The 27,538-nt window shown below is 40.6% G+C and overlaps 1 protein-coding gene across 3 annotated transcripts in view; it reads left to right on the top strand.

Annotated features, from left to right (window-relative positions):
- aff2 (AF4/FMR2 family, member 2) overlaps positions 1–27,538 on the top strand; it is a 601,714-nt gene that overhangs the window by 394,546 nt on the left and 179,630 nt on the right. For all 3 annotated transcript variants that reach the window (XM_060927383.1, XM_060927382.1, XM_060927380.1), the window contains 2 exons: positions 12,772–12,823; positions 25,921–25,958. In XM_060927383.1, coding sequence (XP_060783366.1) covers positions 12,772–12,823; positions 25,921–25,958 — 90 coding nt within the window. The remainder of the gene's footprint in view (positions 1–12,771; positions 12,824–25,920; positions 25,959–27,538) is intronic.

Genomic DNA, 27,538 nt, shown 5'->3' with positions numbered 1-27,538 from the left:
TTGGAAGAAATCATTTTAACAAAAGTGCTTTTTGAAAGTGGATCAAATCTGACAGCTGCTTTGCCACATCATCTCTTGGTTACTGAATGATTTGGAACAGACGGAGATTTCTCAAACATCCAATAGCATGACTCGTTTCAGCTTTGAATCGTGTAATAATAAGTGTCACCCGAGACACACTTTTTTGTTTTGGAGTCAGACAGTAGATTGTGAAAGAGGACAGACTTGGTGTGAAATTACTGCTCATTGACTAGACGCCTAACAAGAGCTTTGCAGCTTTCTGTGATTTATATTGAGGCGGCGCAGCAGGTAGCAGTGGTGCCTCACAGCCCCAGGGTTCGATCCTATGCTCCGGTTACTTTCCTGTGCTGAGTTTCACATGTTCTCTGTATATCCATGTGGGTTCCCTCTGGTTTTCTGCTTTATTCCTACCTTACAAAAACATGGCTGTTAATGGATTGGCTATGCTAAATTGCCCTGCAGTCTGAGTGAAGGAGTGTGTCCATGTGTGATGGACTGCAGTGGGTTTTTTCACCAGTTGAAGCTGAACTGCTACTGCTGTTTCTGAAATTCAGCTCCACGACAAACCAGACACATGATGATGGAGAATGAATGAACGAGATATATATTGCTGGAAAAATTTTACATTTCTTTTTTATATTTATCAGGGGCGGCACAGTGGTGTAGTGGTTAGCGCTGTCGCCTCACAGCAAGAAGGTCCTGGGTTCGAGCCCCGTGGCTGGCAAGGGCCTTTCTGTGCGGAGTTTGCATGTTCTCCCCGTGTCCGCGTGGGTTTCCTCCGGGTGCTCCGGTTTCCCCCACAGTCCAAAGACATGCAGGTTAGGTTAACTGGTGACTCTAAATTGACCGTAGGTGTGAATGTGAGTGTGAATGGTTATCTGTGTCTATGTGTCAGCCCTGTGATGACCTGGCGACTTGTCCAGGGTGTACCCCGCCTTTCGCCCGTAGTCAGCTGGGATAGGCTCCAGCTTGCCTGCGACCCTGTAGAACAGGATAAAGCGGCTACAGATAATGAGATGAGATGAGTTTTATTACCTTGCTTGTGACAAACCATGGCCTAATGGTTAGAGAAGCAGTTTTGGGACCAAAAGGTCACTAGTTTGATTCCCTGGACCAGCAGGAATGGCTGAAGTGCCCTTGAGCAAGTCATCTAACCCCGAACTACTCCCCAGGCTGTTGTGGGTATGCTGTACATCGCTCTGGATAAGAGCATCTATTAAATGCCATTAATGTGATTTGTTTGTACTTTGCACTTATTTTTTTTCTTTGTGAAAGGAACAAAATTGCTTGTACTTTATGATGAGGATTTTTTTTTTGTCTGTTTGTCCTTTTTTTATGATGGTGTATTAGCGCCATTGTAAGTTTAAAAAAAAAACAGAGCTGAGTCGAGGAATAATATTCTGAGAAAAAAAAAAAGATTAAAGTTATAAATTTTCAAGAGGAAAAAAAAAACTCTCATGCTTTCTGGCTTCCTGGCTGCAGTGCATTCTGGGAAATGTAGGATAAAATCTTTTCACGCTTTATTCTTTTATATTGAGTTATATATCGAGGAGGAAATGGTGTCATGATATAGATCACTTCACTTTGCAAGGTTGGATTAGGTACCTTGACAAAAAAAGGAATAAATAGATAAATAAATAAATAAATAAATAATTCTGGAGGGGTTTTTTTTGTAAATATGTAACTTTTTAATCTTGGGATTTCTGTAATTTTTTTTCTCACAAATTTACGAGTTTATAATCTCAGAGTATATTCATAAATTTCTGACTGTAATCTCAGAAATTCTGTTTTGTTTTTTTCAGAATAATACCCTCTCCCTCGGCGCTATTTATTTATTTATTTATTTATTTATTTATCATCTCATCTCATCTCATCATCTCTAGCCGCTTTATCCTGTTCTACAGGGTCGCAGGCAAGCTGGAGCCTATCCCAGCTGACTACGGGCGAAAGGCGGGGTACACCCTGGACAAGTCGCCAGGTCATCACAGGGCTGACACATAGACACAGACAACCATTCACACTCACATTCACACCTACGGTCAATTTAGAGTCACCAGTTAACCTAACCTGCATGTCTTTGGACTGTGGGGGAAACCGGAGCACCCGGAGGAAACCCACGCGGACACGGGGAGAACATGCAAACTCCGCACAGAAGGGCCCTCGCCGGCCACGGGGCTCGAACCCAGGACCTTCTTGCTGTGAGGCGACAGCGCTAACCACTACACCACCGTGCCGCCCTTATTTATTTATTTATTATTTTGTTTTACTTTTTATCATTTTTTATCTGCAGTTGCCATAATCAGCCATCGTATATATTTAGGAAGAACATTTTGTTACCCTCAATGATGTTTTGTTTGTTTTTGCTTACATTTTTGTAAACTAATATTTCGTTAATTTTATCGAATGAGACACTTGCTTGGCTTTTTTGACTTTCTTGTTCTTCATTCAACCTGCAGTAATCTTTATTTCATGCCCCATACAGACATGCTCACTGCTCATTGAAGAGAGCTCACAATACACACACACACACACACACACACACTTGTTTGAAATATTCTTCCTGTTATTGTGTCATTATGCCAAGTTATGTATTGAGGGAATGCTCGGATGAACATTTTATTGCAGTTTTTGACACGTCCCCTTTCTCTTTTGTCAGAAATTTAAAGAAGAGAGAGACGAAAGCATTAAGCGAATCCACACCAGAACTAATTGAGTTCCTTTGCATTTTAGATCAGCTTTCACTAATGAAACTATGCCTCAGTGACGCCGGGGAAAAACTGAACGCAACTCAGGTTTCTCCTGTCAGATGTTAACACTTATGCCTTTTACGCCATCGGTGTCGTGATTTTACTTGGCTCTGAACCCAACACAAATAAAGCTGCTCTCTATTTATAATCTGTACTCGCTGTATTTATGTTGTCGGGTCCTTTTTCAAGTACAATTATAATATTGTAATCTTGAACATTGCAGCCTTTAGATGACTGTCTTCTCTCCGCAGAAAGGAGAGTTTGACTTCACTAATTTATCTGCATTACTTCTATAGTGATGTCTTTCGACAATATGAGCATCATGTCACAAGCTTGGATGAAAAACACTGACTTATTTTTTTATATCTCATATGTTCCCCTACTCATATCTACCCATAAACCAGCCAGCTCTTCCTTTTTCCATATGTTAGAACCTGTAAACTTCATACTTTCTCCATGTCCTTGTGGTTAAGAGGTTAATTTAGTGGAGTGGTAAACAACGGAGCAATTAGCCATTAAATATAGCTCCACTCTTAAAATCAAATTGCCCAGATGGGATCTTACTCTGGAATAATATAGTATGTGGTGGATTAGATCACTAGTTTAGGAGTTTCCCTTTTCAAACCAGACCGCAGGCTGATTGTTTGTGCTGGCGACCTTGTTTAATCAGTTGTCAAACGTGGGGCAAAAAACCAGATGTTCAGACGAAAATGCCGTAGTTGCTTACAAGAGCCAGAGGATGTCGCATTGTTTTTACACAACTCTTTTCAGTGCCATAAAATTCAGGAGCCACGTCGCTTCCCAGAATGTAAAGCAGTTTTTAACCTCAATCTTGCACCCAGTCAGGCATCTCTCCTCCTACTTTTTTATTTGTTCTCTTCTGTTTGGATTTTGTCTCATGGCAATTGGTCCGTGGCCAGATTGTTGAAGGAACTCTGTCTCAGTCAGAAAGAGAGAGAAAGACGAAATGAACACCGATTATTAAGCTCAGGGTTGATATATAGTGGTACTTGGAAGTTTGTGAACCCTTTAGAATTTTCTATATTTCTGCATAAATATGACCTAAAACATCATCAGATTTTCACACAAGTCCTAAAAGTACATAAACCACCTCTAAAGAGTTTGGACTCCACCAATCCACAGTCAGACAGATTGTGTACAAATGGAGGAAATTCAAGACCAGTGTTACCCTCCCCAGGAGTGGTTGACCAACAAAGATCACTCCAAGAGCAAGGCGTGTAATAGTCGGCGAGGTCACAAAGGACCCCAGGGTAACTTCTAAGCAACTGAAGGCCTCTCTCACATTGGCTAATGTTAATGTTCATGAGTCCACCATCAGGAGAACACTGAACAGCAATGGTGAGCATGGCAGGGTTGCAAGGAGAAAGCCACTGCTCTCCAAAAAGAATGTTGCTGCTCATCTGCAGTTTGCTAAAGATCACATGAACAAGCCAGAAGGCTATTGGAAAAAATGTTTTGTGGATAGATGAAACCAAAATATAACTTTTTGGTTGAAATGAGAAGCGTTATGGTCAGAGAAAGAAAAACACTGCATTCCAGCATAAGAACCTTATCCCATCTGTGAAACATGGTGGTGGTAGTATCATGGTTTGGGCCTGTTTTGCTGCATCTGGGTCAGGACGGCTTGCCATCATTGATGGAACAATTAATTCTGAATTATACCAGTGAATTCTAAAGGAAAATGTCAGGACATCTGTCCATGAAATGAATCTCAAGAGAAGGTGGGTCATGCAGCAAGACAACGACCCTAAGCACACAAATTGTTCTAGCAAAGAATGGTTAAAGAAGAATAAAGTGAATGTTTTGGAATGGCCAAGTCAAAGTCCTGACCTTAATCCAACCGAAATGTTGTGGAAGGACCTGAAGCGAGCAGTTCATGTGAGGAAACCCACCAACATCCCAGAGTTGAAGCTGTTCTGTATGGAGGAATGGGCTAAAATTCCTCCAAGCCGGTGTGCAGGACTGATCAACAGTTACCGCAAATGTTTAGTTGCAGTTATTGCTGCACAAGGGGGTCACACCAGATACTGAAAGCAAAGGTTCACATACTTTTGCCGCTCACAGATATGTAATATTGGATCATTTTCCTCAATAAATAAATGACCAAGTATAATATTTTTGTCTCATTTGTTTAACTGGGTTCTCTTTATCTACTTTTAGGACTTGTGTGAAAATCTGATGATGCTTTAGGTCATATTTATGCAGAAATATAGAAAATTCTAAAGGGTTCACAAACTTTCAAGCACTACTGTAGTTTAAAAAAAACGAAGACTAAGACTAAAATTAGCAGCAAAATAATTCTGTTAACTGAAATAAAAGTAAAAAGACAGTTAAAAAAAGAAAAACTCAATTAAAAAAAACCTATCATATCCAATGGCAGAGTTATTATTGTTTTGAAATTTTTATTTTGTCTTTCAGTTTAGTTTTAATTAGTTTTCCAAGTACTTAAGTTTTAATTTTAATTTTAGCTTTATTTTTATTTTGAGGAATTGACTTGTTTTAGTTTAGTCTTTATTTAGTTTTAGTATTAGTTTTAGTTTTTCAGGTATTGCACAGCAAGCATCTTCTTCTTTGGAGTATTACAGCAGCCAGCATTACTGCCACCTTCAAGAACCTTTAGTCCATTACTGTCTCAAGAAGGAAAATGAAACGAAAACGAAGCTGATTTTTCCTGCAGTTCTATTTTGTTTTAGTCTGTGAGAATATACTCTATGTCAAAATTTATAATATAGAACGTCTGAAATGATTTGTGGCATAAATCTGTGTAGCTTCTTTTTAATTAATATCCGGATTTAAAATAAATAAATAAATAAATAGTTTCCCATTTTTAATTTTCAACTCAAAAATATCCAATAATAAAATAAAAAAACACATTGTTAAACTCCTTTCATGAACAAAGATCGCCAGCTGATGTGAACAGGGAAAGACAAAAGATGCAAAGATGCAGTAAGAACAAAAGATGCAGTTACAAAAGTAACAAAAGATGCAGTAAGAAAAATCTAATAACAAAAGATGAAGGAAATGATCTCTCTCTCTATATATATATATATATATATAGAGAGAGAGAGAGAGAGAGAGGGGCACGGTAGTGTAGTGGTTAGCGCTGTCGCCTCACAGCAAGAAGGTCCGGGTTCGAGCCCCGTGGCCGGCGAGGGCCTTTCTGTGTTGAGTTTGCATGTTCTCCCCGTGTCTGCGTGGGTTTCCTCCGGGTGCTCCGGTTTCCCCCACAGTCCAAAGACATGCAGGTTAGGTTAACTGGTGACTCTAAATTGACCGTAGGTGTGAATGGGTGTCTGTGTCTATGTGTCAGCCCTGTGATGACCTGGCGACTTGTCCAGGGTGTACCCCGCCTTTCGCCCGTAGTCAGCTGGGATAGGCTCCAGCTTGCCTGTGACCCTGTAGAACAGGATAAAGTAGCTAGAGGTAATGAGATTACATATACACTATTTGTCCATATTTGGATTAAGAAATACAGTGAGATTGTATATTAGGTTGTAAATGTAAATTTGATTCTCTTCTGCTACAGACCACATGACCTTCTGGGTCATAAGAGATCCCCTTTTTTCAGGTGTTTCCATTAGGGGCCACCCCGGTGGATCTGTTCTGCATATTTGAGTTGGCATAGGTTTTGAACCGGATGCCCTTTCTGACACAACCATCCCCAGCACTGGCACCAAGTATGCACTGACTTGTGCAACACCAGTGGTTGGATGTTTAACCTAATCTGCATGTGTTTGAACTGTGGGAGGAAACTGGAGCACCCAGAGGAAACCCATGTAGACACGGGCAGAACATGCAAACTCCACACAGAAAGGCCCCCATCGACTGTGAGGCAACGATGCTAACCACTCAACTACTCTGCCACCCTGGGTCATAACAGATGAACTGTCAAAATATAAATCTGAAATTCAGTATTTAGGTCACGCTTTAGAGTCTGGACCAAGTGTTGGCCTTGTGGTTAGTGTGTCTGCCTCTCGACCAGGAGAGCATGAGTTCTACTCGCTGTTGGGTCATGCCAAAGACTGTTATCAAAATGGTACCTACTGCCACCTGGTGAGGCAAACTGCAATACAGATGTGAGTAGGGAGTCAAATTCTTGCAGTTTCCAGAGGACAAGCACTCCACTATAACCCTAGCTATATAATAGGCAAGAAGGCTACTGAAATGTAGATTTGGTGTTGTCCAATACACCTAAAGGGCCTGATTAGCACTGGGACAGGAAACTGCCTGGGAAGATCAGGTCCTGGCATGAGACTTTGACTTAGAGTCTGGGCTGTCTACTTGTTGTAGCAAAGTGAGACAACAGTCACCTTATCCTGCCTTGAACCCAGGTCTACAGGGTGCCAAACCTGCACCCTGACACCAAAGAGCCAGCCTTGTTGGTATGGCAGTCAGAGCACATAATCAACTGTAGGGATGGGCACTCCATCACACTGCCCTCCCCTTCAGGAGGGGCACCTGTGCGCTTCACACACATGGGTGTCCCTCACACATCCCCCAGCCATACTTCTCCCCTACCAGGGTGTCCCACACACTCATGCTTCACCCATCTCTGGGGGTCCCTTGTACAGCTCACACACAGGGCACACCTCCAATGGCCTCTCAGCAAGCCATCCCACTTCTGACACCATCTGTAGTGAAGCAGTCACCTTATCCTGCCTTGAACCCAGGTCTATGGGGTACCAAACCTGTACCTTGACCACAACACCAAAGAGCCAGGTGAGAGAATCTATCATATAGGTTCACTTTGTATGTATACAGTTACAGCCTCCTGTCTTCCCTGCATTTCTAGTCCCTACTTGTTTAATTCAGGTTTGTCATATTAAAAACAAGTTTTGGTTGTCCTTCGGCTCAACAGTGACCTCTCCCATCTCATCTCTTGTGACTCAGCAGTCCTGTTCTAGTTTGGAAGGACCTCTGGTAGATGTGTGGCTATGTCCATGTTGTGGGATCTTGGCACTGTTGGTGTCTCAGCATTCAAATGCGATCCCTCCTGTCGCGTCTCACATTCTCTGGTTTCTGAACCCCTTGTTTCACGGTTTGTCACCAATTTAGCTGGTCCTCAGCAAGATCTTCCAATTGGTGTGGGTCAATATAGCATGATTTAAGGGTTCTTTTCAGGTGGTCATTCAACATGAAGGCTGATATCCCCTTCTTGTATCACTGTCTGAAATACTCAGATGCTAAATTAATTTATTTTGTGTGAGGTGACTCATTTCAGTGTGTGAAAGCAAAATGATTTGCCACTGACTCTTACTTTCCAATGCCTGGAATTAGTGAAGCAATTCCTTTTGGGATCAACTCTTTCATGCTTGACTAAAAGCAGAATGGCATCTTGAATATGTGACACACTAATATAATTAATATTAGTGTACGTTGAGAAAACTAAACACTAAATTTATAAGTATTGAAATGTAAAAATTTGCTTTGTATGCCTAGAATTCCAGCCTCCTGTTTTCCCTGTGATTCTATTCCTGACTTCCCAGTCAAATTCAGAATAAAGGTCAATATCTACTACTTGCACTGTCGTGAGATGCTAAATTCATTTGGTTTGCTCCAGACTAATTATTTCAGTGTGTGGAGGCAACTCCAGGTGGCACAGTGGTATAGTGGTAAGCACTGTTGCCTCACAGCAAGAAAGGTCTGGGTTCAAGCCCAGTGGCTGATTGGGGCCTTTTTGTGTGGAGTTTGCATGTTCTCCCCATGTCTACGTGGGTTTCTTCTGGGTGCTCCGGTTTCCCCCACAGTCCAAAAACATGCAGGTTAGGCTAATTGGTGGCTCTAAATTGACCATAGGTGTGAATGGTTGTTTGTCTCTATGTGTCAGCCCTGCGATGATCTGGTGACTTGTATAGGGTGTACCCCGCATCTTGCCCATAGTCAGTTGGGATAGGCTCCAGCTTGCTCGTGACCCTGCACAAAGTGGTTATGAATAATGGATGGAATCAGCTCCAAAGTTTTGGATGGAATCAACTCCAAAGTTTTGCATGGAATCGATAAGTTGACTCCTTTTGGAAATGAATCCCAGCTGGAAGCAGGATTGCATCTTGATGACATCACACAGCTTTTATTGAAAATATTTGTATCAAAGGTAAAGAGTCTCCCATGCCAGGACCTGTTTTTTCCAGGCAGGCTCCCATGCAAGTACTAACCAGGTCCTTAAGGCACATTGGATGGCACCAGTCTCCATTTCTATAACCCTCAGCCTTATGCCTATTACACAGCTAGGGTTACAATGGGGGCTGGTTCTCCGGTCATCGCAAGAGTTTGACTCCCAACTCACATCTGTATTGCAGCATGCCTCGCCAGATGGCAGTTGGTACCATTTTTATGATGGTCTTTGGTATGACCTGACTGCAAGTAGAACTCATGATCTCCCATTCGAGAGGTGGACACGCTAATCATGAGGCCAACTTGTGGTAAATCTTTGTATACACTAAAAGTCTAAAGTCCTTCTTGCACAATGCCCTGGTCTTCCCAGGCAGTCTTCCATCCCAGTACTAACCAGGCTGTTAAGGCGCATTGGGCAGTGCTGATCTCCATAGCCCTCTGCCTCTTGCCTATACAGCAAGGGTTACAGTGGGGGGCTAGTCCTCTGGTCACCGCAAGACTTTGACTCCCAACTTGCATCTGTGTTGCAGCATACCTTGCCAGATGGCAGTAGGTACCATTTTTATGATGGTCTTTGGCACGACCCAACTGCAAGTAGAACTCAGAATATCCCATTCGAGAGGTGGACACGCTAACCAGTAGGCCAACTCATGGTAAATCTTTGTATACACTAATAACATTAAATACTAAAATGATTAATATTTCTTAGGTGACAAAAATAGTTTAACCAACTATAAGTTAATTGATTCAAATAGTATGGACCACATAACAGAGCTCATAGTAATTGATAATGAAATTTTTTTAAAAGCAGGTGTGCCCAATAAACTGGTGTTTTCACTCTTTCTTATGGCGTTTCTATAACTTTTGGAAACTTGTGTAATCTCTCCCAACCACACTCTGAAACCCACACAGATAAACACACACGTTGGCCATGGATCAGCCACTATAAACTGCAAATCCTGCCTGGTTGCACCTCCAGCACCTGGTCTCCCGTGCAGGCCGACGCTGACATCTGTTAGGTATTACGAGGGTAGTGACTGGGAGTTTTGTTCAAAGTTCCCCACGATTTGTGCTGCCGCACGACAGCTTAGGTCATAGAAAACTAAACCTTAAACACATTTCCCCCGTTTATAGAGCCTTTTTTTATTATTCCAGCGTTAGGAGGAAAATTCCTTACTTGGCCCTTTTTCTTTTTTACAGCCCTGTTGTGTTCTGGTGGCCATTAGGGTCCCGACATTCAGAAATATCGCTCAACAAGCTGTCGGGATGATGTCATGTGACCCTCATAACTACAAGACAGATGACATCATGCTCTAATTCTTGTGTTTTAACGAGGTCATGGCTTGGTGTATTTTATATACTGTATCACAAAATTAGCTAACAGTCTTCCACACAGAGCAAGTAGGACAGAAGAGGTAAAATACCCCTCCTGAACAGGTGAATAGGAATGAATAAGACTTAGAAGACCTTGAAATTCCATCTGCTCAGGGAAGAAAAAAATCAATACGTATTTATTTTACGTGATTATCGTAAATTAGGACCTGTACCCACAAATGACTATTGTTTAATAAATTGAATTAAATAAAGTGAAAATGGTGTTCAAAAATTGGTTTTGTGTAATGTGTTGATTAATTTTCAATAACAATATTTCTGACAGGAGTACCCACTTTGAAAAAAAAATCATCGATATTAATGCGTTTCTTCTATCGGGTTAATAATTTATCACTTCTATAACAGCTAACTCAGGGGAAACCTTCATTCATTATCCGTAACCACTTATCCTGTGCAGGGTTACAGGCAAGCTGGAGCCTATGCCAGCTGACGATGGGCGAGAGGCGGGGTACACCCTGGACAAGTCACCAGATCATCGCAGGGCTGACACATGGAGACAAACAACCACTCACATTCACACCTACGGTCAAATTGTAGACATCAATTAGCCTAACCTTCATGTCTTTGGGGGAAACTGGAGCACCCGGAGGAAACCCACGCAGACATGGGGAGAACATGCAAACTCCACACAGAAAGGCCCTCGCCGGCCACGGGGCTCGAACCCAGAACCTTCTTACTGTGAGGCGACAGTGCTAACCACTACACCACCATGCCGCCCTCAGGGAGAACCTGTCAAATATGGTTAAATAAAGTCTTCTAACTCAGGGAAAGGTCTCAAGAGAAAGAAAAAAAGATGTGAATGTTGGTGAGGAATCCAGTGTTTGCTGGTTATAATGTATGTTGTAAGTGATAAGGAAGGATTAAAACATTTCCATGCATGCTGTTATAGGAAAATAATCAATGCCCACGTGGTGTAATGAAGCGACGTTACTGTCACCACCCTGTGGCTGATCATTTTCAAAAAATAAAAATAAAAAAATTACAGTTTGTCCTTGTGTTTTATTCCTTTTATACCACACCAATGAGCCAAGGCTAAGATTTTATTTTATTTTATTTATTTTGCATGATGTTATTATTCTCATCTCATCTCATTATCTCTAGCCGCTTTATCCTGTTCTACAGGGTCGCAGGCAAGCTGGGGCCTATCCCAGCTGACTACGGGCGAAAGGCGGGGTTCACCCTGGACAAGTTGCCAGGTCATCACAGGGCTGACACATAGACACAGATAACCATTCACACTCACATTCACACCTACGGTCAATTTAGAGCCACCAGTTAACCTAACCTGCATGTCTTTGGACTGTGGGGGAAACCGGAGCACCCGGAGGAAACCCACGCGGACACGGGGAGAACATGCAGACTCCGCACAGAAAGGCCCTCGCCGGCCCCGGGGCTCAAACCCGGACCTTCTTGCTGTGAGGCGACAGCGCTACACCACCATGCCGCCCGTTATTATTTTTTATCCATTTATAATTACGTTTAATGTTGTGGAAAGTCAACAAAGCAAATTAGATCTTGTTATAAATGACCTTATCGCAGCTATAAAAGGTGTTATCTCTCTTCTCTCTCTTGCAGTTAATAAGACAAAAACCGTGCAGCTTGTGACATTACTAAAAAACTGGAAAGTGCAAACTCCTGACTGTTGCAAAGTGCTGACACTAGAGACTCCGTCCAAGAATGCTAAAGAAACCTTTCCTCACAAAAAATCCATCATATCAATGCATATATTTTTTATTTTTTTATGTGGAGTGTGGCGGCACGGTGGTGTAGTGGTTAGCGCTGTCGCCTCACAGCAAGAAGGTCCGGGTTCGAGCCCCGTGGCCGGCGAGGGCCTTTCTGTGTGGAGTTTGCATGTTCTCCGCGTGGGTTTCCTCTGGGTGCTCCGGTTTCCCCCACAGTCCAAAGACATGCAGGTTAGGCTAACTGGTGACTCTAAATTGACCGTAGGTGTGAATGGTTGTCTGTGTCTATGTGTCAGCCCTGCGATGACCTGGCGACTCGTCCAGGGTGTACCCCGCCTTTCGCCCGTAGTCAGCTGGGATAGGCTCCAGCTTGCCTGCGACCCTGTAGAAGGATAAAACGGCTAGAGATAATGAGATGAGATGAGATGTGGAGTGTCTGAGATAAGTCCTTTGGTACACTGTTACTATAGAAGCTATTATGTATTTGAATGAGTGCATTAATTAGTTTAATTAATAAGATTTGTCTTGATCTGACCCAATATTGTCAGTACGGTTATAGAAAATTAATCAACAACTTCTGTCCAATCAGATTCGAGAATTTTGTTGGGCCATATCACACCACCCTGTTGTGTAATAATTTCTGATCAGCGTTGTGCTTTATTCCTGACTCGTTGGAATATCCGGGCTCAAAAAATGTAGCTGATACATTTTTATTCTTGCCTTTTGTCCTTTCAGATGATGAAGCTTTCTGTTATTCATGATTGTGATTATGTTTTTTTTTTTTGCTTGTATTTCAGAATGCTGGAAGATGACCTGAAGATCAGCAGTGATGAAGAAGACACTGAACAGGTGAAACCCAGTGCGATTGATATTGAAAAAAAAAAAAATCACTATTCATTTAAAAGCTTTAATTGTTTCTTAAATGAAGGCCCCCAGAAAACAAATGGACCACACAGAAATGGTTCACCTCAGGTGTATCTGCTGCGTCATGAAGTGATTTCTGTGTTGCTGGAAATGTTGTGAGGAAGTGTACTGATTGTGTAAATACTCACTGATTAGCGATGACCTTTCGCTGGTGCTGAGGAAACACCTTTTTATCATTTATTTTTGATTCGTTTTGATTGAGCATGCAAATAAGCAGCATTCTGTTCTCATGGCACGAGACATTTTTATAGACAATTTCATCAACACACACACACACACACACACACACACACACACACACACACACAAATTCTTGTACTCTTATCTTTGTGGGGACTCATTGACAATATACATACCCTAACCCAGGGCTTTTCAAAGTGTGGGGCGCGCCTTCCCTGGGGGGCGCCAGAGTTCTTCGGGGAGGGCGCAACGTAAGGAAACATAAACCAGAATAAGTTACTATTGCGGACATTTAGCGAACTTCAGCTAGCCTTTGCCAGAGACAAAATGGATCGATTTTTAGTACCTAAAGCTACAGTGAGTGAGGAGACAGAGTCTGGGCCAAGCAAAAAAACAGACCCTCCAGGATTTCGCGATGTTGCGATTTGCAAATTCAACCAGTCCCCGCGAATTCAGGGCGGTGTTGCAATTATATCCAGTCACCGCAACCTTCCCGCAAATTTGACCAATCGTTGGCGTCGTCTTGAGGTGACGTCGACAAACTACTTTCCGCCTTACTTCTATGTTTCCGTTCAAGAGAAGCAGCATGTGCGAGTCAGTGTTTATATAGGCTTAAATTCTGTTACTGAAAGTGTGTTATGTTTACAGTGAAGCACTGTGCGCACTTTACATTATTTTTTACTTAATACAAGAAATTAATGGATGCCAACATTTTTCCCAAAATGGTATTTTATTTTCCATTGTTTAGGCAGCTTCAGCATCATACTGTGAGATTCTCTTCAAATTTTATTTTTTTTTCTTCTATGAAGCCTGAGCCATTTATTTTATTAGTTTATAATTATTGTTTAATTTAGTCTTCAGGAGAGACTGCCTGCACACAGTACTAGTATTAATAGTTTTTTTTTTCTTACATGAAAGCTGAGGCATTTATATTATATTTTAAGGTAACTTCATGTTGTGCTGTGAGGTTCTCTGCACTTTAACTTTTGAACCAACAGGTGCATTTGGATAAGTAAAGCCTATTTTTCTGCATTTTTGTAGTCCTGGTAATCTTTTATATTGGTAAAGTTGTTTATAGGACCATTTCTCAGTGTCTTTGTATTTTTTAATCAATAGTTTTTCGGTAATAACTTAATATTTAACATATCACTCAATTTTAATCACAAAAAGAGAAAATCGCAACAATTTCTAGCAACTTTCACTTCCTCCCGCAATGTAATCGTAACAAAAACCTAAAAAACACCACAACTTTCATCGCAATTTTTTGGAAAAGCCCCTGCAACAGTCACAAAAAAGGCCCGCGAAATCCTGGGGGGACTGAAAAAAGAAGGAAGTATGACCACGATTATTTAAAGTTTGGATTTTCATGGACTGGATCTGAAGATGCTCCACTGCCACAGTGTGTTGTCTGCCAAGAGGTGCTAGCTAACGATGCTATGAGATCTTTAAAATGTGTAGAACAAGATGTTTTAAAAAGAAAAGCACAGATGTTTAAAATGTGTAAAAAAAAAAAGATGTTTTAAAAAGCACAGATGTTTAAAATGTGTAAAAGAAAAAAATAAAAATGTGTACAACAACCATTTTTAAAAAAATACGAATGGAACATTAAGTATAGCAACAACAAAAATTGTGAGGGGGGGCGCTGTTGTTTATTTGCTCTCTGAGGGGGGGCTGACTCTCCCACACTTTGAAAACCCCTGCCCTAACCCCTTATCCTAACCATAACCATCACAACTAAACGCCTAACCCCAACGCTTACCCTCATCTTAACCTAAACCTAATTCTAACCTGAGCCCTACAACTAAGTCTTAACCCTCAAACAGCCCTTTGAAGAAGTGAGGACCAGCCAAAAGGTCCTCACTTCCCAAAAATGTCCTCACTCTGTGGGTAAAAAATATATCCCGGTCCTCAATATGTAGCAAATCCAAGCACACACACCCACACACACACGCACACACACACTTCTGTCTTCGCATTCTTGTAAGGACCTTCAATTGATATAACTATATACTGTTACTTCATCTCAGGAACCAAAAGGAAACCTTTTGGCAATGTTAAGTCGTTTTTTTGGTGCCCAGTTTTCCTTGTGGGGACCAGCCAAAGGTCCTCTCAAACCTGCCAAAACACACAAACTTACACACACACTCTCTCTCTCTCCATACACTCTTTCATGCACTCATCTCACTCACATGTACACACTTACATACTGTACACAAACATGCAACATACATTGCACTGCGCCACAATGGGTTGGCAATGGACGAGCTGGACTAGAGAAGGGATAATGAGCATGTTTTCCAAAATTGTGTGTGTGTGTGGATGGGCGGCACGGTGGTGTAGTGGTTAGCGCTGTCGCCTCACAGCAAGAAGGTCCTGGGTTCGAGCCCCGGGGCCGGCGAGGGCCTTTCTGTGCGGAGTTTGCATGTTCTCCCCGTGTCCGCGTGGGTTTCTTCCGGGTGCTCCGGTTTCCCCCACAGTCCAAAGACATGCAGGTTAGGTTAACTGGTGACTCTAAATTGACCGTAGGTGTGAATGTGAGTGTGAATGGTTGTCTGTGTCTATGTGTCAGCCCTGTGATGACCTGGCGACTTGTCCAGGGTGTACCCTGCCTTTCGCCCGTAGTCAGCTGGGATAGGCTCCAGCTTGCCTGCAACCCTGTAGGACAGGATAAAGCGGCTAGAGATGATGAGATGTGTGTGTGTGTGTGTGTGTGTGTGTGTGTGTGTGCATGTATAACCATATCCAAACCAATTAACTTCTCTCTCTCTCAGACACACACATTTTGCTCTCTTAAGATTGAATACAGATTCACCATCTGATACAAATTACCTGAAAAAATACAGACAAAAAAAGTATATCCTCAGGGTGCATTTATTTGTCCCTTGCTTATGACCTTCGCCCTTCCCTTTGCAATTCTTTACACTTCCATTCTCTCTAGATTTTTTATTTATTTATTTATTATTTTAATTTTGTTATAGCACCATAAGCCGCACAGTCTCCTGACACACAGAGTTGGGTAAAAAGCAACCACTTCCCAAAAGGATAGCCTCTGCGATGCTTTTATTTCAGCTCATGAATACATCAACATTGTTTCTCCCAAATGGTTTGAGAGCAAGGCGGGATTACATGAAGGCCTCGGAGATAAGACACCTCCAAACCCACTTTGTGAATTAGTGCTGTCTTTATTTACGAGTTTCCTTATTAATCAGTCAGTGTCTTGCTCCATTCTCTGTGATTGAAAAGGATACTGAGGACAATGTTAGATGAGCTAATGGCATTTTTACAAGATCGTATTCAAGTCTGGGTTTTCATTTTGGGTTTAAATCAGTGCTGTATTTGTGGGTGTGGGGTTGATACGAGTGTCTCAGGTGCACTGTTTACATTTCCTGGCCATCTGCACATTATCTGTGTCTGTATCTGGCTACAGAACTACTGTTAGATGGATAGTTTTGGTTGGTGGATAGTTTATCATCCCTACATTGATATACAGAAGTTTACAGCCTCCGTTAACAATGAAACACCCAATTCAGTCATATCTGTGACACAAACAACTATGTTAGTGTCACTCTTGTGGTGTGATTGGACCACTATTCAAATAATATTCAGTCAGTGGTGGTGTTGTGTTGACCCGTGGACTAGACTAGACAAGACTGGTTATTTGACAGAATATTAATATATTAATATGCATAAAACAATATGTTATACTAATTTATTTATTTATTTTATAAAATTGGTTGGTTTGTTGGTTGGCTAGCTGACTGGTTGGTCGGTTGACTGACTGACTGTCTGGTTTGTAAAGTAGTTGATTGGCTGGTTGGCTGGTTAGTTCATAAGCTGGCTGGCTGGTTGGTTGGTATGTTGGTTGGCTGGTTAGGTAGTTGATTGGCTGGCTGGTTGGTTGGTTGGCTGGCTGGCTGGTTAGGTAGTTAATTGGCTGGCTGGCGGGTTGGTTAGTTGTCTAGTTGATAGGCTGGCTGGTTGGTTGGTTGGTCAGTTGGCTGGCTGGCTGGTTGATTGGTCAGTTGGCTGGCTGGTTGGCTGGTTGGTAAGGTAGTTGATTGGCTGGCTGGCGGGTTGGTTGGTTGTTTAGTTGATAGGCTGGCTGGTTGGTTGATTGTTTGGTTGGTTGGCTGGCTGGCTGGTTGGTTGGTAAGGTAGTTAATTGGGTGGCTGGCTGGCTGGCTGACTGGTTGGTTGGTTGGTTAGTTGGTTGGTAAGATAGTTGATTGGTTGGCTGGATGGTTGGTTGGTTGTCTGCCTGGCTGGCTGGTTAGGTAGTTGATTGGCTGGCTGGCTGGCTGGCTGGCTGTTTGTTTGTTTGTTTGTTTGTTTGGTTGGTTGGTTGGTTGGTTGGTTGTCAGCTGGCTGGCTGGCTGGCTGACTGGTTGTCTGGCTGGCTGACTGGTTCGGTAACTCTTCTTCTTAGTCTGAGACTGTTGATTTCTCAAATGCAGCTGCGTAAGAGCTGACCGCATTATGACAGTGTTCATGTAATAGCGATCCATATTATAATGGTGTTTCACTGGAGACAGCTACCTACCTCAAACTGTCAGTATGTGCCTTTTCAGTAAGACATAAATATAGAGCAACATGACAGGCAGATTGTACGGCCAATGCACTTAATTTGAAGTAATTTTGGACCTTGGGCTGAAGCATTTAACATTAAAAGGGCAGCCGCTGCTTTCAAATAGCGTATAAAAAAAGTTATGTCACTGTCAGTGGAGTTGACAGTGATAGCTGTTCTCAAGAAAATTACTCTGCAATTTTTATAACTTCCACATTTATTACTGAATTTCTAAGTAATAAATCCCTTCTTGGGCCTGATGTTCTTAGAATGGAGCGCATAGTGAAGAAAGAACAAATGGATGAATGCATTATTTTGTGTATTTTGATGAATACACTCATTTTGCTGTTTGATGCTGCTTTGTTCAGTGCACTGCATGACCATTTTGTAGCGTTTCCAAATAATTTCATATTCACTGTAGGTTTTATTTAGCTAATTGATGTCTTGTCCCTCCCGTTGTTCAGAACTAAACATTTGAGTTGTGCCATTCATCAAGCTGTGAATAGCTTCAGCTTAGGCTTGATTTCACTCTGCTAAAATCTTTTGTCATGCTGCCTTTTTGGAATCCTAATGTGATCCATAGCAAAATAGTAGTGCGCGCACACACACACACACACACACACACTGCCACCTCAGTCTGCTGTGAGAAATCTTCCCTGCTTCTCTCAAGTAGAAAAATCTAAAACACCACAAACATAACAAGAGGGCACAAAATTGTACTTGTGTTTGTGTGTGTATGTGTATACGCTTGCATGTGTTCATATGTTTGTGTGTGTACTATGTATGTGTGTGGTCATGTGCCTATGCCCACGTGTGTGTGTGTGTGTGTGTGTGTGTGTGTGTGTGTGTGTGTGTGTGTGTGTGTATGTATGCCCACACATGCCGCGTTATCCTTACTGCCCCCAGCCGGGTTGCCTAGCAACGCCAGAACGTGTGCGGTTTGGAAGAAGCCCAAATTCCCCGCAGAGTAGGAAACAGCAATAAGAGCCTCTGTGACAAACGATCTGTGCTCTTTCATCTAATACACTGTGAAGATCACTGGCTCCTCTCACTGAATGATAAATGGACTGTATACAGATCAATGGCCACAGCAATAAGCCCGGGACGCCAGTCTGTGCCCGCTTAGGCGGCTCAGGTAGCGCCAGACGAGCGACATGTTCACGTATGGCTCAGATATCTCAATCCATCCCCATTTACTCCGATACACCCATTTCTGACCATCAAGTAGTGTCATTTATTATTGTAGTCCAATATACACATATACAGCACAATGAAATATTGTGCCTCACTGACCGCAGTAAAACACACACACAACCAAAACATCTGCAATATCTACCTGTTTCAAAGTATGATAAATACTGTATATAGCAGTGTGTAACTATGCTAGCTATAGCTAGCGAACACACAAGGAGACTGATTTAAAATTTAAAAAGACTGTAATTTTAAACATAATGTATACAATTTGGTTTACAATTGGGTTACGTTGGGCCAAATTCAGAGTTGGCAACATAAGTAAATGTTTTCCATGCACAGGGAAAAAAACAATTTACGCAAGATACTATTACGTTAATTCTGTAATAGCGTCATATTATGTATTTAATATTGTGCTCAAATGGCATTCCATGTAACTTTCAGTGTGACATCAAACTGTCAGATAGTGGCACTAGACCGTTCTTCACTCGTGCTGATTTAGTGCAAGAAAAGTACTGTACATGCACTTAACTCTGTTAGTTACCTCAGCAAACTAGCTAACACCAGCATGCTAGCTAATTTAGAAAATGTTACCTGCGGTTTTTCGTGCTTTGGTTACTTTTAGTTTGCTCGATAACTGTTCATAGCTAATAAGCTAACTAATATTATACTGTGTTAACGGTGTTACGAGGGAAATATCCTACTTCACAATTTAATTAGCGAACATTAGGCTGGTCAGTAGATTGTGTAATTAAAACAATAGGCAAATTTGCGAGCAAGCATTAACCCTTTGATTCCCTGATTGTTGGCCATCATGCAATAAATGGAGACCTACTGTAACTTGCGCATGGGAATTGTTAACAAGTAAATAAGATGCAAATTGTTTTTTCAAATGGAAATATCTATTGTCTTTTATTCAGCCTTCCCCCAAACTCCATATATACAGTACCAGTCAAAAGTTTAGACACCCCTACTCATTCATTCATAGGTTTTCTGTATTTTGTATTTTCTTCATTGTAGAACAATACTGAAGACATCAAAACTACAAAATAACATCTGGAACATATATGGAATTATGTGGTACACAAAAAAAAGTGTTAAACAAAACAAAAAGTTTCGTATTTTAGATTCTTCAAAGTAGCCAGCGTTTTCCTTGATGACACTTTGCACGCTATTGGCATTATCTTAACCAGCTTCATGAGGTAGTCACCTGAAATGCTTTTCAATTAATAAGTGTGTCTCGTCAAAAGGTAATTAGAGTGGCGACTACAATTATCGACACCTTAACGATCTTTTAGCCATTACAAAAATAGAAAAGATTTTCAATAGGTAAATTGTGCATGAATAGTTACTCAAACTTCCACTGGAAAAAAATGAGTTGATTCCCGATTACTCAGCGTATCAGATCACATGACACCGTTCCACAAGTATTGACACCTTTGTTCACAGTTATCGACACCGTTCCACAATTATCGACATGCAGATGATTACTTATTTAAAAAATAATATCGGTATTTGGTATTAAGTTAACAAAATATAGTTTTTACTTAAAATTTGTTTTACATAGACTTATATTTAGTACAAAATATATTTTATATAAATATATCGATGTTGGTGCTTACATAAATGGGGAAGTAATTCTAACGTTTGGAAACAAATGAACTGATAATGTTTAACCTGTCAGAAAATCTTTTTGTTCCACTTCCTACCCACTTTCGAAGTATTTTCGTAGATCACATTTTGTTAATAATTTGTTGTTGTTTGTATTAATTTCTAGTTTTGTAGTTTACCAGTAAATGTCAACAGGCAATTGACACTATAACCACATGAAAATCCAGGTCAAAGGTTGCATGTCTTTCCTCGAACCAAAATATAAAATGTCTGCTGATATTGTAATATGTGGTAGATATTTACAACAAAATGCAAAAAAAATTATTTTCTGAATGAAATGGAAAAATCTGGATATTTCAAGCGTGTCATTTTTTTTTAATGCTTAGAATTTAATTCTGGTCTAATTTTATTTATTGCAATAGGATTCCAAATGCTCTATAAGCATTCCATTCTGTTATGAATCAGAAAAAAATATTATAAATCACAGCACTTTCATTTTTTTTAAGTACTTCATCTGCTTCAGCAATGTTACCCAAAGATCAATCCATAACAGTTGTAAATGTCCCTTAATTCCACAGGGTGTCGATAATGGTGGACACCGGTGAAAGTGATCACTATTATCGACACTTCACGCACGTGACTTCTCAAAAACGCGTTTAGATACAAAATGGCGGCTGTGAAATGAAAGCGTAAGAAACAAAGTAGGTTTCGATAAGGAGATCATGAAATATCGGTGAATTTGAGAAGTAAAAACATGTCCATGATCTTTCCAGCATGCTTACCTGCCATGATAACATCCGGGTTTTCCTCAAATTGCTGATCGTGCTAAAAAAATTCCATCTCAGGTAACGAGCTGCGTCATCAGACGACAAGATCAAAGGGTGAGGCGGGTCTTCCGGTTGATTAATTAACCAATAATAAGTGTTGTAACTGAAACTCACCTTTGTAAAATTGCTTTTAATTGGTAAATCTGGAAAGGTGTCGATAATTATGGACTGTCGATAATTGTAGCTGCTGCTCTAGTGCAATTTATTACCTTCTTAATATGCTTGAGCTCAAACAGTAAATAATAAAAATACAGTAAATAGCCCTATTCAACAGCACAACTCCATATTATGTCAAGAACCGCTAAACTAAGTAAAGAGAAACGACATCCATCATTACTTTAAGACATGGAGTGTCTTTTAATTAAAGGGCTGATGACACGAACATGACTATGCAATTTCTTAAATAAACTATACAACATGGCAAACATGTTAGATTTCTGTTATAATTACGTGAAAAGAAGCTGTTGTTACGCGAATATCCAACTTTTAATTGCACAGCGCAAGAAAACTGGGTCCGTGGCTCGCGGCCATGTTGTGACGTCAGCGGGAGAACACGCTGCGGTTCACTGGCTGTTCTACTCTGGTTCTACTCAATGGAAATGGCGCATGAAAACGCCGGTGAACTCTCTAGTGCTAGCTCTTCCTCTTCTGGGAGTCTAGAATTGTGTTGATCTCTTCCGAATAGAATCTATGATAGCCTACCCTCTTTACCCTTTGCCTCTCGTTGCTAGGTGGCAGTTACATGAAAGCTTTCACAAGCAAATACATGACTGATATCACGCCGACTTTATGATTACATTTATGATTATCATGTAGAATCTATAGCTCTACGTACCTTTATCTTATGTCATTTCACAACACATGTTCTGACAGGAGGACTGTCTTTGGATCCGGCATAGCTACTAGTAGACCCCCTCCGGAATACTGGCAGTGTTGCCAGATTGGGAGGTTTCCCGCCCAGTTGGGCGGTTTCAAGTGCATTTTGGTGGGTTTTGAACATATTTTGGGCTGGAAAACTTCAGCGGTATCTGGCAACAGATACTGCTGCTAACGTAGGCACTGCTGATGGTAGTAACACATGTTTGTGCTGAACTGCACACCCAAGAGATTCTTTTAAGCTGGGAAGGGTGTCAAAACAATCCAAATCGAAGTGTTCAGAGCACAGGACGGATGTTGGTGAGAGCTCCCACTTGTCACGAGTGCGCCTGACTTGCTTCACCCACTTCGCATGCAGCTCGGGATCTCTGGGAAACTTGAATAAACTTACCCCATCCTTGTGGGTTTTGGAGCAAAAGCCAGCAGCACAGCGCGAAGGCATAATAACTATATGTATATGTATGTATAATAATAATAATGACAAACTGAACACCTGTCGCATCAACAACAAACTGGTAAGTTAGGAGGAAGGTTCTTTTGCTGACATCATATAGCTCCTCCTCCTCTTTTGTCTCCTGGGTGCTGCAGCCCCGTCAAATTTGCGCAAATAGCCGCGTTTTTTATCATAATTTGTAAAATAGGCGCCTTCGTGAATTAATATATGGATCATCGGGAATTACTTTTTATGTTATAAAACATCGCCAAAGATGTCAAAAACGTGTCATCAGAACTTTAATAAAGAAAAAGAAAAAAACATTGAATTAGGAGGTGTGTCCAAACTTTTGACTGGTACTGTATATGGTAACAGTACTGAGTTGGAAGATAAATGGGCTGTGTAATTGTGTTAACCCGAGGTTCCTCACTGTGTAAGCTGCACATTCTCTGTCCATCAGCTTTGTCTCAGTTGAAAGTATAACAGTGAAACATGCAATTGCTCTTGAATGTCACCAGTGGTTTTATATCTAAACCATTTTTAGATCAAACTGTTCTTGTAAAGTGAAGAGTGATGTCAGACTCAGAACAATTAGCTATACCTAATTCAGTATTTTTTTAACTGCTGTAACTTCTCTGTTACATTTATTTATTTCTGAAACAGAAGCAAATCATTATTTTTTTTCCAATGTCATCAAGAAGACATTTCTATTTATTTTTATTTTTCCCAAAAAGCCCACAGTGCAATTTGTGAATAATTGAACAGTTGTTTTGACTCTTTGCTCCCGCACATTGGATTTGCTATCAACAGGTACGAGGATAAAGTACATTAATCGAAGCATCTTTATTTTATCTACAGTATATACAGTGCTCAGCGTAAATGAGTGCACCCCCTTTGAAAAGTAACATTTTAAACAATATCTCGATGAACACAAACAATTTCCAAAATGTTGACAAGACAAAGTTTAATATAGCATCTGTTTAACTTATAACGTGAAAGTAAGGTTAATAATATAAACTTAGATTACACATTTTTTTTCAGTTTTACTCAAATTAGGGTGGTGCAAAAATGAGTACACCCCACAACAAAAACTACTACATCTAGTACTTTGTATGGCCTCCATGATTTTTAATAACAGCACCAAGTCTTCTAGGCATGGAATGAACAAGTTGGCGACATTTTGCAACATCAATCTTTATCCATTCTTCAACAATGACCTCTTTTAGTGACTGGATGGAGAGTGACGCTCAACTTGTCTCTTCAGAATTCCCCATAGGTGTTCGATTGGGTTCAGATCAGGAGACATACTTGGCCACTGAATCACTTTCACCCTGTTCTTCTTCAGAAATCCAACAGTGGCCTTAGATGCGTGTTTAGTCATGTTGGAAAAGTGCACGACGACCAAGGGCACGGAGTGATGGTAGCATCTTCTCTTTCAGTATAGAGCAATACATCTGTGAATTCATGACGCCATCAATGAAATGCAGCTCCCCGACACCAGCAGCACTCATGCAGCCCCACATAAGGACACTGCCACCACCATGTTTCACTGTAGGCACCATGCATTTTTCTTTGTATTCCTCACCTTTGCGACGCCATACAGTTTTGAAGCCATCAGTTCCAAAAACATTTATCTTGGTCTCATCACTCCAGAGTATAGAGTCCCAGTAGTCTTCATCTTTGTCAGCATGGGCCCTGGCAAACTCTGGGTGGTCTTTTTTGTGCCTGGGCTTTAGGAGAGGCTTCTTTCCATGCATGCCATTCCTCTGCAGTGTACGCCGTATTGTGTCACGGGAAATAGTCACCCCAGTTTGGCTTTCTACTTCTTTAGATAACTGCAGTGAACTTGCATGCCGATTTTCTTCAACCCTTCTCATTGGAAGACGATCCTGTCGAGGTGTTAAATTCCGTGGACGACCTGGACGTCTCTGTGAGATGGTTGCAGTTCCATCTTTCTTAAATTTTTGTACCACTTTTGCTACAGTATTCTGACTGATAAGTAAAGCTTTGCTGATCTTCTTGTAGCCTTCACCTTTGTGGTGTAAAGAAATTATTTTCTTTGGGGAATTCTGAAGAGACAAGTTGTGTATCACTCTCCATCCAGTATCCAGTCACTAAAAGAGGTCATTGTTGAAGAATGGAAAAAGATTGATGTTGCAAAATGTCGCCAACTTGTTCATTCCATGCCTAGAAGACTTGGTGCTGTCATTAAAAATCATGGAGGCCATACAAAGTACTAGATGTAGTAGTTTTTGTTGTGGGGTGTACTCATTTTTGCACCACCCTAATTTGAGTAAAACTGAAAAATGTGTAATCTAAGTTATATTATTACCCTTACTTTCACATTATAAGTTAAACAGATGTTAGGATATTAAACTTTGTCTTGTCAACATTTTGGAAATTGTTTGTGTTCATTGAGAGATTGTTTAAAATGTTACTTTTCAAAGGGGGTGCACTCATTTACGCTCAGCACTGTAATAAGTGGCAAAGTTTGTTTGTTTGTCTTGAGTTAACATCGCCATTTCTCGACAGATTTTCACGAAATTTGGCAAATAGGTCAAAGGATGACCTGGAATTTTGCAGATATAAACAAAATTCATGTATGGGCCCCAGGGAGGTCCTTGGGGGGCACAACATCCACCCACCCCCTCCGTCAATGCCTTTCATGTAACATTTATCAACACAAACTCTCGACAGATCTTCACTAAACTTGGCACATACGTACAGGAGATAGCCTCAATTTGGCAGAACTCAGAAATTCCATATTTGGGCCCAAAGGGGGCCCCGGTGGGCCCCTGGGTGGTGGATGTTTGGATTTTTGTTTGTCTTGGGTTAACATCACCATTTCTCGACAGATCTTCACCAAATTTGACATGGGAATCTAGGGGCAACCCAGAATTTTTGCAAAACCCGGGCAATGCCCAGGTAACCTGCTAGTATATAATATAGTTGAACCACATAAGAGGTGGCTTTCTGCGCTTTAATCTTAAATATGATGAAATTCAAAGCCAACAAAAATTCTACCACTGTCCAAATACTTATATACTAAACTGTACTTCAGTTGCTTTTTATATTGCCCATTGAGCAATGCTTTTCAAGTTTACTGGTGTTGTATTGCTCCTTATAGACCCACAAAACACTTATAAATATAGACACTTATAAATAAAATACAAAACAATCAAGAATTCTCTGTTAGGATGAAAATCCATTTGTTAGCCTCAAGCTAACATTGATCTCCCGTCTAAAGTGATCATACAATACCAGCCTTGCCATAATTAAATTTGTATGTACTCAATCCTGCATCGCTTTTCATCTAATTGACATTTTGTCTCGTTCACAGGCTGCAGAGAAACCCAAAACCAGGAGCACACCTCCAAAGTAAGTGACTGTTTCAAGCTGATTTGTTTCATCATGCACCCAGATGGACTATTAGACACAGTCCTGCTTCAGCTTTTTCACAGCTGGAGGATTGTGAAGTATTGGATGAGACCCGAGTCTTGAACATGAGAGTTAATTTTCAACACCCGTTATTTTTCCATCTGTGATCAAAAACCGATTCGGTCTCAAACAGGAGTTCTTCACTATTAGTAGTCTGTTCTCTTTTTAAAACATTTTGTTTTTTTATGTTATTGGGGAAATATGATGTACACTCACCGGCCGCTTTATTAGGAACACCTCGACACGTACTCATTTATGCAGTCATCCAATTAACTGCAGGAGCATAATGCATAAAAGCATGCAGATACAGGTCAACAGCTTCAGTTCATGTTCACATCAGGAGTGCGTTGGTATTATTAACAACGAAGCAGATTGCTTAGTTGTTTGTTCATTAAAACTTAACTCTAGCAAGCTGGCGACTATAAGGCTAATGGTTCTGTTTTGTAAATAGGAGCGTTATCAAAGTTTGCGAGCAAGCTAGCAAATATTATACTGTGATAACAGTGTTATTAGGGAAATATCCTATTTCACAATTTAATTAGTGAACATTAGGCTGGTCAGTAGATTGTGTAATTAAAACAGAAACCAAATTTGCTAGCAAGCATTAACCCTTAGTTTCCCTGATTGTTGGCTATCATGCAATAAGATGCAATTTGTATTTTCAAGTGGAAACATTCATTGTCCTTTATTCCCCCAAACTCCATATATATATATATATATATATATATATATATATATATATATATATATATATATATATATATACACACACACACTCACACACACACACACATGGGTCCGTCTCAGAAACTGGTCTCTCATTTGGGACATTATGGTCAAAAAATACATTTTCAAATTTTACTTTTTTTTTTGCATTTACCTAACACTCAATGTTTCTTTTGTCATGTTTAATAAGAATAAAGATAGTATCTTGCTTTATCTGGCCTCCACTGTGGAAAATGTTCTTGATTACAATTCAAATGCTTTTGTAAAATTGATTTACATATAAAATATCTACATCATGAAGAATTAAAGCCCCTCCTTCACAGATGAGTGAAAATATTGAATAAATTTCCTCTTTTTGATTGCTTGGGTTAAAAATGCCAAGTTATGATGACTGAATTGATTATTCACTTAAATATGAATAATATGATATATTTTAGGTATTTGATATGACGAAATAGGACACAATGGAAAAATCAAGAACACACCGGAAAGATGAGAATAACGGCGGTGGTAAAAGAACAGCGACTGTACCGGCTGAAGGTCGCGCGGGTCTCTGCTGCGGTGCACGAGCAACAGGACATCACTACCACACCGGACGGAGCAGGGGGCGGGGCAAAATGACTGGCCGTAGATTCTATCAAAATTTCGACCTAAATTAACCATGGTTGCAAAATATTGGCCAAAAATACACAAACACTACGAAATATGAAAGTAAGATGAAAAAGAAACATTCTACTGCCTTATACTGCAAGACTAAAACAAAATAAAACTGTCAAAACTCACCTTTTCAGTGA

This window comes from Neoarius graeffei, chromosome 8, assembly GCF_027579695.1.
Source record: "Neoarius graeffei isolate fNeoGra1 chromosome 8, fNeoGra1.pri, whole genome shotgun sequence".
Taxonomy (NCBI): domain Eukaryota; kingdom Metazoa; phylum Chordata; class Actinopteri; order Siluriformes; family Ariidae; genus Neoarius; species Neoarius graeffei.
This window is presented reverse-complemented; position numbering and strand designations above follow the sequence as displayed.